Raw genomic sequence first — 12,839 nt, forward strand, 5'->3', positions numbered from 1 at the left:
CAGTATTCCAAGTGTGGCCTTACCAATGTCTTGTACAACTTCAATAGGATGTCAAACCTCCTGAATTCAATCTTCTGACCGATGAAACCAAGCATGTCGAATGCCTTCTTCGTCACTGTCCACCTGTGACTCCACTTTCAAGGAGCTTTAAACATGTACCCCTAAATCTCTTGTTCTGTAACTCTCCCCAGTGCCCTACCATTATTTGAGTAACTCCTGCTCTGGTTCAATCTAACAAAATGCATCACCTTGCATTTTCTAAATTAAACTCCATCTGCCATTTGTCAGCCCACTGGCCCAATTGATCAAGATCCTGCTGCAATAGGAGATAAACTTTCTTCACTGTCCACTATGCCACCAATCTTGGTGTCATCCGCAAAGTTACTAACCATGCCCCCTATATTCTCATCCAAATCATTAATATAAATGACAAATAACTGTGGGCCCTGCACTGATCCCTAAGGCACACCGCTGGTCACAAAATCTTAAAAAATGTTTGGAATAAAAAAGTACTGGCACTGACAAAATGGAGTAAATTTTCCCAACTTTGAAAATATTTTGAAGATGGGACAATTTCTAGGTTCTATCTCTGATCATTGCCACAGTGCATCCGTCCATTTAACTTTACAGGAGACAACGAATTAGGAGGCTTCCTTCACATTTGCCACCCAATTGGGGATGGTTGGGGGCCCAGGGACATGGAGTGCCCCAAGTCCCCAGAGTGAAGGGCAAGAGGGAGGACTGTAGAGGTTATGAGATGAAGATGGGACTAGCAACCAATCCCTCATGCTCAAAACTATCTGCTGGATCTGCCTGCAGGTGAAACAATTTTGTGAGCCTTCATGGGTGAATGGTCTGAGGTTTCCATTTTAGACCTTCAAAGTGAACATTGCTTCTTCATCTTCCGACTCCAACCTCTCATTATGCTCGTCTCTGAGTAGGATCTGCGCACCACTGAGAAAATTCAAAACCCTTCTAAAGATTGTCACTGATTGGCTGATTAATACTTTAATTTGCTTCCTATTTTGTTTGCTGGACTGGTAGCAATGACTTTCTTGAAGCTGCCTCCAAAGCCACTTCCATACAACTGGGAACATTTTGGCTGATAAGTTGCATAGCTTATTTCTGTGGCACCACAATTAGTTATTGGAAGAGAACATTATAGAAGACATACTTACTTTGCCTGAAGGTGGTGGAGATGGACTGGCACAAGGACTGGGATAGTTGCTGCTATCTGTTGATTTTACAGATGACTGATCAGACCGGTCATCAGAACTCCTCTTAGGATGAAGGAAGCCCCTCTCCTTGTATCTTTGCTGCTGCTGTTGTGGCTGCTGCTGCAACTTTAACTGAACCCTATGAAAAGAAAATGCTGGTTTAACAAATTAAGATATGGAGCAAAAACAGGATAAAGGAATACAAGTGGAAAGCTCTTTGAAAGACTCAATACAATAGTGATGGGCCAATGATCAACCCCGTGCTGCAAAATTCCAATTCTATCATCTTTCATGACAACATTCATTTACTTTTTTTTTAAATATTTTATAGCTCAGTTACCACCACCTTATATTGACATCCTTGCTGTTAGTGCTTTTCATTCAGACCTGCCAGAGATAGTAATATAAAAACAAAATACTGTGGATGCTGAAAATCATAAATAAGAGCAGAAAAAAGTTCTTTAAATTATTTATCGGACATGGGTGTCACTCACATGACCAGCATTTGCTGCCCATCTCTGGCCTTGAACTGTTTCAGAGGGCAGTTCAGGCTCAACAACATTGCTGTAGGTCTAACTCACATGTAGGCTAGGCAGATTTCCTTTCCAGATCAGTGAACCAGATGAGTCTTTGACAATCGATGATAGTTTCACTTTCACTATTAAATTGCAGATTTATTCATTGAATTCAAATTCCACCAGATGCCACGGTGAGATTTGAACCAATGCCCCCAGAATTTTAGTCTTGACCTCTGGATTACTAGTCTAGTGATATCAGCATTATGCCACTGTCACCTCTTAATGCTAAATGATGGAAATACTCAGCAGCATCTGTGAAGAGAGAAACAAAATTAACATAGAATATTGATGACTTTTCACCAGATAGTAAGCTATCCATTTAACAAACACCAATTCCAATGTTAAATTTTGTTGGTTTTTCTGTTGCATCCTGAAGTTTTGAATAGTTAATTTTGATGATACTCAGATCCCTTGAAATGCCATTATAAAAACAAATATTCGTGTATTCAAGGCGCAAACCCTACAGACCAAAGTTTGCTACCAATCCAATATCAAGGTGAAAGGTATCATGATCTGGAGTTCAATAAAGAAACCTTACTATTGTACTCTGGCTTGCTAGAAAATAAGGTGACGCTTTATGGGTTAATTCAATAGGGAGACAAACATACACTATTACTGCCTAGGCAATAAATCAAATTTAATTACTATCTTCTCAATTTTCCTCTGCTATTTCCCAACATAAATTGGATCCTTTATATACATTTATTCAGTTTTCCATGGTAAAGTGTTTCACAAAGCATTGATTCAGCACAGATTCTGCTATCTGCAGATTAATCACTGATCTGAATGTAAACAGTCAATTAAGCAAAAGAAATTGCATAACTGTCCATCAAGTGAAATAAAATGTCAGAGGCTCTCTGTCTTCCTGGGGCACTACTCACATCTTCACCACAGTGCAGAAGACCACAAGACCTGAGAACATAAATCACATTGGATATCTGAAAATGTTTGGATGGCTTGATATAGTGATATGCCAAATACTTGGACTGACAGGTTAGATGGTGCAAAAATAATGAAGACTTTTAGTAAGCATTAAATTATTAGTTTTTTTTGCTGAATGTAGTATGTGCAAGATTAAGGTCACTGCTTCTGCAAATTTTACAGATAAAACATTACAGCCTAGTTAATATCCATCCTGCAGATCAAAGTAGAGACCCCTATGACTTAATTATCATTGTATGTGGATAGAATTCCATTTTACTGGAGTTACTTAATTATGTAAATATATTTAAATGATCAATCTTTCAACATAAATCTACTGACCATAGGAAGTTGGACTTTGAGCACAAACACTCAGAAGGTCTGTGCCAGAGTAAGAAAGTCTGAGTGTTTGTCCTTCAAATCTAACTTATGGTCAGTAGATTTGCTGACAGATTGATCATTTAAACATATTATCATAATCAAGTAACTCCAGTAAAATGGGATTCCATCCACGTTCAATGACACTCAAGTCATAGAAGTCTCTACTTTGATCCAAGAGATGAAAATTAACTAGTCTATATATCTATAAAACTTGCAGAAGCAGTGACCTTAACCCTACATGTACTACATTCAGCAAGAAATAAAATCTGATTTGAACCTACTGGTGATCTTAGAGGGTGTGCATCACAGTAAGAAACTCTAGGTTCACCAGTTGGTTCAAACTCAGCAGTGAATTTTGGGGGCATACTCTCTGCTTCCAGAAACCCTAGGAAGAGTACTAACAGATGCTACACCAGTAAAAGAGCAGGGGCACATGTAGAATAGGGAAGTAGTTCTGTCAAATACTCCCTGATGAAACTCTTTGCTTGATCATGTACTAATCTTGTCGTTTTCCCTTCCCCTTGCTCTGCTGCAAAGATAGCAAGTTCACCATTCAATTGCTCTTGACTATTTGGATTTTTGAAGAGACATGTAGGAGAGTGTCTATGGATGTTGTCTGCAGAGACTTCAAGAAGGCATTTGATAAGAAACCACATGAGATTAGCAAATAGAATGCATGGTAAGTGACCTTGTGACATAGGTTAGTAATTAGAAGCAGGGTTAAAGGGCTCACATTTTGTTTGGCAGGATATGGCAAGCGATATTTTGGCATATGTACTTGGATATCAACTTAATGACTTGGATGAAGAAAAAGGAGAAAAAAAGCAGTCATGCTGGGAAGACCATGCATAGAGCTCCTTTCATTATCTTGCAGTATGCTAAAGTGCTTTACAACCAACAAAGTATTTTTTCAAGTGTAGTCACTATTGTAACATAGGAAATGCTTTGCCAATTTGCACAATGCAAGATCCCACAAATAGCAATTAGATAATGGCTAGATAATCAATTTTAGTGATGATGGCTGAAAGATAGGTAAACCAGGAGCAGAATTTCCCTGCCCTTTAAATAGTCCAATGAGATATTTTATACCTAGATTAAGGGAGATGAGGCCTCCTTTTAATATCTTATCAGAAAGGATGGCTCCACCATGAAAGATGATACTGGTGTTTGAAGAAGCTACATGGAACACTGATCAGTAGATGGCACTGAAGTACAGTTCAGTCATGATCTAATCAAATGGTAGAACAGGCTGGAAGGCCCAGAAAGCCCGACGAGCTACTTTTATTCCTACATTTTTATGAACAACAAATGTATGCAGCGTATAGCATATGCAAATAATTTTGATAACTTGATTATATCTATAGAGAATAACCTCATTTGATCTGTTCAAAAAAAAGGTAACTGACAGATGTTAAGATAGCAAGGGATCACCATAGGCACGTAGTTAATTAGTGAGTAGCTACGTTTTAAGGTAATATACAACATAAAATCCAAAGTACATGCAGTCTAAATCAACAATGTTTGTCGGCAGTGCAAGAAAAACTACATTCAAGTTAAGTAAGATTCTTCTAATGAATCCTTGCTAGGAATTAACATCACTGTCTCGCTCATCACATACATGAAGATCAATCACCTTTCTTCCCTTTTGAAATCTCGGAATTTCCAAATGTTTACAATCGTGGAAAAGATTAGATATGCCCATGCATGCTGCTGTAAGTTGGTGAATATTTGACATGATTAAGAATCTGCTCAACCAGATCACAGTCAACTAAAATAAGAGTAAAGAAAAATTGGGTTTCATTTCACTGATACATTTTATGGACACTTCTACATTTTATTTGTTTTACAAAAACAGAACTCTTAAAATTCTAACAAAATATGCCAAGATAACTCCCATGTTATATCAAAGGAAGCTTCAACAATCGCAGCCAAGTCAAAATGCTGCATTTTACCACAATAAGAAATAAATTGCACTATTAAGAGCAGGGTAGGTGTATTGGCCAGTGGTTCTGCCACAAATGATTCATTGTTATGAGTGCTTCAGTGAATTCTAATTTGAAATGCAGGAAAATAAGGAAGCTATCACTGGTGAGGTCAGCATACAAGATGTTAAAATTTACAATGTGCATTGCCAATGTTGCTGTTGCAGGTAAATCTGAGCCCTTAGCTTGAAAAGGAACAGTGTCTTTCAGAAAGACAATGCAATGAACTATTTAATTACTGTTATCAAGAACTGTAGTCATAAGAGTTCAAACTTTTACTAATAGTTGGTGAATTATTTTCATTTATGTTACTATTCCTCCTTCATTTGTTCCATTAAACTTTCTAGATACATAAAGATCACCGCATAATTTACAGATCACCTAGTAATTTAATGGAGTAATTCAGAGGTTATCAGGCAATACATCACACAAGATGTGGAGATATTCTATGTAAATTTTGTTTTTGGAACATCTAAGATTAGATGCTAAAAGTATAGCTTCCTTACATCTAGAGATATTTTGCAAATCAATTATTGTTCAATTTTGTATTATTGCTGAAGCTCTACCTTTCCCTATATTCCACACTGGAAGAATCATCTGAAAACTCCGTTTCTGCTGAACTCTTCCTACTGTTCGACCTCCAAGATGAGGAGACTGGAAGCTCTTCCGAAGACATAGGCCTTGGTCTTTGTCCAATTCCAGAAGGTTGTTGTAGCCCTGCGGCTTGCTCCTCACTGCTAAGGACTCCAATGATTGCTCTGATGGTTGCTTCATCTACCTGAGTCCAAGGTTTTGACGGAGCACGCATACGTCTCAGGAACAGACTATGCCATTTCTGTCGCAACTGTAAGATAAGACTAGCTGCCTGTAACAAGACAGATTGTGAAAATCCATTAAAGGAGGAAACAAGCAGGCACAAATTAATGAACTTGCATTTTCATTGTTATTATATCCTCAGATCACCGGAAAACATAGTTATTATATCCTCAGATAACCAACAGGTTACTTTCGAAAAGCAATTATTTATATACGGCATATACAGCAGCTAACAGAAAATGAATGAAAAGTCAATTATTCTGCTCTAACAGTCATGTCAAAGATGAAATCAAAGAAATTTGTGGAGAGCAACTCCAGTAAACCTACAATTGAGTCACAATTAATTAGACTCCTAATGATTAAAATGCTAGTTCATTCAAAAATTTATGACAATAATTTACCGCTAATTAACCAAAAATCGAAACCACAGCTTGTCAATCAGGATTAGACTCTGTCCACATTGCAGTTCAGGATCAATGGGGTACTCGAGGTGCAGTCAACCATGAAGGGAACTCAAAATAAACACAGAAGGCTGGATACTGGTAGAAAGCCTATGATCTGACAGCCCAATCTTTTAGGAGGCACTGCAGCTGACCTTGTTGCAGAACAAAGGCTTCAAGTGCAATGGAAAGTTTCAACAATTCCTGCCTGTTAGGAAACCACAGTAACTTCAAATTAAAACTGTGTGCATACATTGGGCTGAGTGCACAGCTGGGCAGACTAGAATCCCACCCCAGGTGAAACTGACATTGCCTCTGTCAGCAGACTTCAAAAGGATCTGTTCACACCTGCTGCTTTTAAAAAATTCATTCATGGGATATGGGTGTCGCTGGCTAGCCAGCATTTATTGGCCATTCCTGGTTGCCCTTGAGGTGGTGGTGGTAAGCTGCCTTTTTGAATCCCTGCAATTCACATGCTGTGGGTTGACCCCCAATGCCATTAGGGTGGGAATTCCAAGATTTTGACCCAGCAAATGTGAAGGAACAGTAATGTATTTCCCAGTTAGGACAGTGAATGGTTTGGAGGGGAACTTGCAGATGGTGATGTTCCCATGTGTCTGCTGCCCTTGTCCTTCTAGATGGAAGAGGTTATGGGTTTGGAAGGTACTCTCTAAGAATCTTTGACAAATTTCTGCAATGCATCTTGTAGATAGCACATACTGCTACTACAGAGTGTTGGTGATGGAGGGAGTGGATATTTATAGATGTGGTGCCAATCAAATAGGCTGCTTTGCTCTGGATGGTGTCAAGCTTCTTGAGTGTTGTCAGAACTGTAGCCATCCAGGCAAGTGGGAAGTTTTCCATCACACTCCTGACTTGTGCTTTGTAGATGGTGGACAGGCTTTAGGGAGTGAGGTGGTGAGTTACTTGCTGCGGTATTCCTAGCCTCTTACCAACTCTTGGAGGCACTGTGTTAATGTGGCGAGTTCAGTTCCATTTCTGGTCAATGGCAACCCCAACGATGCTGATAGTGCAGAATTTAGTGATGGTGACACCACTGAATGTCAAAGGATGGTAATTAAAGTGTGTCTTATTGGTGATGGTCATTGCCTGGCATTTGTATAGCACAAAAGTTACATGCCACTTGTCAGCCCAAGCCTGGATATTGTCTCGGGACAGGGAAAAAGGAAAATCTCTGCTGCAGAGTGCTGCAATAATTTAAAATCCTGCCAGGTAACTGGGGGGCATGGAGGATTTGCACAGATAACAGGCAGAAATGCAAAAACTGATCAGAGAGCTGCCTGAAATCATCATGCTAAGGGTGATTGTCAGGTCTGCCATGGTACCCCATCCCAGCAAAGAGTAGCAAGGTCAACCCCTTGGTTCCAGCCAGAGCCCACCCAATCCCCAGGGTCCTTGAAGGACCCTTTCTCTGCAGCCTGGCAGCCACAGATAGGCAAATGCCACTGGACCTAGCACTTCAAGCCCCCTGGGAGCCCAAAGCACTAAGCCACGGTGTCAGTGCACTGTTGGCACTGCGAAGGTGCTTGGCCTGAAGGGAGGCTGAGTGGGGAGGTCTGAGGTGGAAGAGAGGCTGAGTGGGGAGTCTAAGGGGGAAGGGAGGCTGATGAGGGGGCCCCAGGGGGAAAGGGGACTGAGTGGGGGTAAATGAGGGGGAAGTGGGCCTGAGTGGGAGGAACAGTTAGATCAGATAAACCTAACACTTGCAATGTCTGGGGGAAGGATGCGTCTCCTTGCTGAAGGGTTGGGATAGTGCTTTCTTGACTCTCGGCATTCGACATGCCAGGTCTTTGTTTGCGAGGGCCTGTACCAAAAGTTGTCCGGTGAACAGCGAAGGCTACCTGATTTGGGCTGCAAGCCCATTGATGACATTTAATTGGGTGTATTTAAGTATTTATAGGCTTCCTGCCTGCTGTGGCTGGGAATCTAATCGGCACCGATAGCACAGCCTGGGAGGGTTTCAGCATTTTTGACAATTAGTGCAAAACCCACTTTCCCACCAACTCCCAAGTATCTGGGCCATCGCGAATCACTACTGGGGCTAGCACTCTTGGAGAATCTCCTCCTCGATCTTTGCAAGTTAAGTGCTGAAATTTCTGATAAACAAGGCAAGAGGTGTAATGAGATTTTATGACTGACTGGTAGTCACTAGTGTCTAGGTGGTTTCTGAAAAATTTGCATGATCTGTTTTAGTCACATTTTCCATTCAATATGCAGTGTCTACCTTGACTGTACCTACCTCCACCACATTTCCTGGCATTGTATTCCAGATACGAGCCACTCAATATGTGAAAAACGTTTCTCTCAAATCACATTGGTTTCATCTGCAAGTGACTTTAAAATCTATGCCCTCTTGTTCTTGACCCTTATATATGAGGAGGAACAGTTTCTCCCTATCTACTCTGTTCAACCCCCACATGATTTTGAACATCTCTATCAAATTTCCTCTTAGCCTTCTTCTGTCGAATGGAAGAGTTCCAACCTCTCCGATTTATGCTTATAGCTGAAGTTTCTCATCCCTGGAAGCACTCTTGTAAACTTCTTCTGCACTCTCTCCAATGCGTACACATTCTTCCGATAGTGTGGTGCCCAGAACAGTACACAATATTTCAGTCAAAGTCTAAGGCGTGTTTTGTATAGATCCTTGCTCTTGTAGTCTATGCTCCTATGAATGAAATCCCAAATACTGTTACACTTTATTAACTGCTGTCCTGCCACCAAACCTTTCTGTTACCTCCTCAAGGTTCACCAGCAAGTTAGTTAAACAGAATTACCCTTTAGAAATCCATACTGGCTCTTCCTAATCAACACACATTTTTCCATGTGAATACTAATTCTATCCCAAATAATTGTTTTGAGAAGCTTGCCCACCACTGATGTTAAACTGACTGGCCTGTAATCGTGGGGTCACACACATGCACTGTTACGCATGCCCACTGACACACCCACCCGCCTGGTCGTACATGCCCACTTGTGCTGACAGATCCATCTGTCCTGACATGCCATCTGTATTGATGCACCCACCCACTGACACACACGCTTACAAGCAATGACACACACACACACACACACTCTTGTAGTATATGCAGTATCATATAATAAAATTAGTGGGAATGAAAAGAGTTTCTAAAACCAAAACATGGAACACAAAAATCAATAAGCAGCCAGAATGAAAACCTGAAAAAAGCGCTCTGAAAAAACATTCTAGACTCCTAGACTGAAGCTCTCTCGTATTGAGAGAAATAAATCTCAATAGAATGCAACTTTAAGTTTTTCAGAGTATTTCAATTTGAATAAAAATAATTTAAATCAAAGATATTTTACGAAGAATATTAGTTGCATAATAAAATGCCAAATCTGTGAAATCTGAAGTCTTATTTTGAAAAATACCAGCAAACATGGATTTGAAATGACATATTTTTTCAGTGAAATCAGCATATCGTGAAAGGTTAACTATTATATAAGTAGTTATTGTTATAGCCAGAGGGTTTTGCTAAAGATTAATGTGCTTACATGCCAGCCTTTAATTCAACATAGAATAAGGACATATATTCAAAAAATACTTACTTCAGGGTCTATTCTAAAATTCAGCCACTCTTCTAGCTTCAAAGTTGCCATCTTAGAAGTGGATTTGTCTTCCATTTCACTATCACTGCTGTCATTGGTGACACCATCTACTGCACAAAATTCAGAACAGATAAAGTGATAAGTATGCCTTTAATTAGATGGGGGGGGGGGGTCATGTCTGACAAATCTGTTAGAGTTCTTTGAGGAGGTAACAACAAGTTAGATAAAAAAGAGAATCAGTGAACATGATTTATTTAGATTTCCAGAAGACCTTTGACAAGGAGACTGTTAAATAAGTTAAGTGCAAGATCTTGGCATGGATAGAGAATTGGCTGATTGGCAGAAAGCAGAGAGCGGGGATATAGGGGTCTTTTTCAAGGTGGCAGCCAGTGACTAGTGATGTGCCTCAGGAGTCAGTGCTGGGATCACAACTTTTCACAATATACATTAACGATTTGGGAAGAGGAACTGAAGGGGCTGTTGCTAAGTTGGCAGATGATACAAAGCTATGTAGAGGGGCAGATAGTATTAAGAAGCAGTGGGGGGGCTGCAGAAGGACTTGGACAGGTTAAGAGAGTGGGAAAACAAGTGGCAGATGAATACAATGTGGAAAAGTGTGAGGTTATGCACCTTGGAAGGAGGAATGGAGGCATAGACTATTTTGTAAATGGGAAAATGCTTAGGAAATCAGAAACACAAAGGGACTTGGGAGTCATTGTTCAAGATTCTCTTAAGCTTAACTTGCAGGTTCAGTCAGCACTTGGGGAGGCAAATGCAATGTTAGCATTCATATTGAGAGGGCTAGAATAAAGAGCAGTGATGTACTTCTGAGGCTGTTTAAGGCTCTGGTCACACCCCATTTGGAGTGTTGTGAAGTTTTAGACCCCATATCTAAGGAAGGATGTGCTAGCCTTGGACAGGGTCCAGAGGAGGTTCACAGGAATGATCCCTGGAATAAACAGCTTGTTGATTGAGGAACATTTGAGGACTTTGGGTCTGTACTCATTGGAGTTTAGAAAGATATGGGGGGATCTTATTGAAACTTACAGGACACTGCGAGGCCTGGATTGAGTGTATGTGGACAGGAAAAACTAGAACCAGAGAGCATAACCTCAGGCCAACAGAATGATTCTTTAAAACAGAGATGAAGAGGAATTTCTTCAGCCAGAGAGTGGTGAATTTGTGGAACTCTTTGCTACAGAAGGCTGCGGAAGCCAGGTCATTGAGTGTCTTTAAGGCAAAGATAGATAGGTTCTTGATTAATAAGGCAATCAGGGGCTATGGGGAAAAGGCAGGAGAATGGGGATGAGAAAAGTATCAGCCATGATTGAATGGCAGAGCCGACTTGATGGGCCGAGTCGAGTGACCTAATTCTGCTCCTATGACTTATAAGTCTGAGAGGGAAAGGGGACTGAGAAACAGCTTGTTGTTAATATACAGATCATGGTTCATGTATTTTAGTACGTAGTTTAAGGAATTAAAGTTTAATGGTGGAAAATGGGATAGTGCAACTAAATCAGCTTGGCATCTATTGCGATAAAAAGGTTTGTTAGGTTGCTTTAAGAGGTTAACAGCTAAAAAGACAAGATCATAAAGCAGCAGTTAAGCTTACTCAGCTGGAAAACTGGAGTTTGATGTCTACAGTGCTAGCAAAGGAGTGCAATCCAGAGAGGTGTTTTTGTTTTGGGAGATTTAAAAGCATCCAGTTTGCAAAAGGTTATTTACTTCATTACAATTAAAAGGAAATTGTAAATGAGGGTTAATTAACATTGATGGCAGCCCAGAGCAGGGTATGGCATCATAGAAATGGAGGTTAGGAAGGTTCTCTGGTTTCAACTTATCTAGGTGTTTGCTGGGAGAGGGTGCTCAACTGCAAGTACTTTTTGTACCAAATTTAATAGTTTGCGTATTGTTTAAGAAAATGTGAAACCTGGGGCCATAGTTCTATTGGTTAAAATGAGGTGTTTGGACTTCTATTTAAATGTTAACAGTCTCTAAATGGAACATAAAATATGACCACCTTAGGCCATGCAGTTCAAGTTTCCATATTCAGAGATTTCACAAAAACGTCAGCTGTAAATCAGTGATAGCAGCACAGTTGATTCAAGTCTCATTCCCTAGACTTCAGCACAAAATCCAAGTTGGCATTTCAGTGTAAGGTACTGAAGGACTGCTGCAGTGTTAGCAGTACCGTCGTTCAGATAAAGCACTAAATTGTTGCTCCATCTGTTTTCAGATAGATGGCACTATTCAATGTAGAGCATGAGCTTCTCCCAGCATCCTGACCAATATTTGGTCCTCAGTTGGCATTACTTAAATTGATTTTTTAGTTATAATTTCATTGATATTTGTTAAACTTGGCAGTGCAACTTGGCTTTCACTACTTCTTATCTCACAATTGTAACCTAATTCCAAGACAACTTCACTGATGTCAAATATTTTGGAACACCCTGTAGTTGTGAAAGGCATAACACAAATATAATCACAATTATTTTATTACTACTTACTTCAATTCTGAAATGCAAAATTAGAAACAGAATATTCAGTCTCCCAGTAAAACAATATTTTGTTCACATGCTAGTTTGATAGGATTTCAGAAAGATGTACAACATAAATTTAAAGTTGATTTATTTGTCACAAGGCTTACATTAACACTGCAATGAAGTTACTGTGAAATTCCCCTAGCTGCCACACTCTGGCACCTGTTCGTGTAAATGTACCTAACCCGTACATCTTTCAGACTGTGGGAGGAAACCGGAGCACCCAGAGGAAACCCAAGCAGACATGGGGAGAACGTGTAAACTCCACACAGACAGTGACCCAAGCCGAGAATCGAACCCAGGTCCCTGGCTCTGTGAGGCAGCAATGCTGACCACTGTGCCACCCGTAACATCTTCACATTAAAGGATAAGCAAG

At 40.2% G+C, this 12,839-nt stretch overlaps 1 protein-coding gene across 6 annotated transcripts in view; it reads right to left on the bottom strand.

Moving 5' to 3' along the window:
• The window catches only part of ythdc2 (YTH domain containing 2), a 102,895-nt gene that overhangs the window by 14,692 nt on the left and 75,364 nt on the right, over positions 1–12,839 (bottom strand). For 3 of the 6 annotated variants that reach the window (XM_080188997.1, XM_080188995.1, XM_080189000.1), the window contains exons 25-27: positions 9,924–10,033; positions 5,646–5,944; positions 1,179–1,356 (exon numbers count right to left, since the gene is read on the bottom strand). In XM_080188997.1, the coding sequence (XP_080045123.1) occupies positions 1,179–1,356; positions 5,646–5,944; positions 9,924–10,033 (587 nt within the window). Of the gene's footprint in view, positions 1–1,178; positions 1,357–4,710; positions 4,808–5,645; positions 5,945–9,923; positions 10,034–12,839 lie in introns of those variants that run through there. The other 3 variants (XM_080188999.1, XM_080188996.1, XM_080189001.1) reach the window with 2 other exon arrangements.

This window comes from Carcharhinus amblyrhynchos, chromosome 5, assembly GCF_965287045.1.
Source record: "Carcharhinus amblyrhynchos chromosome 5, sCarAmb.v2.hapA, whole genome shotgun sequence".
Classification (NCBI taxonomy): Eukaryota; Metazoa; Chordata; class Chondrichthyes; order Carcharhiniformes; family Carcharhinidae; genus Carcharhinus; species Carcharhinus amblyrhynchos.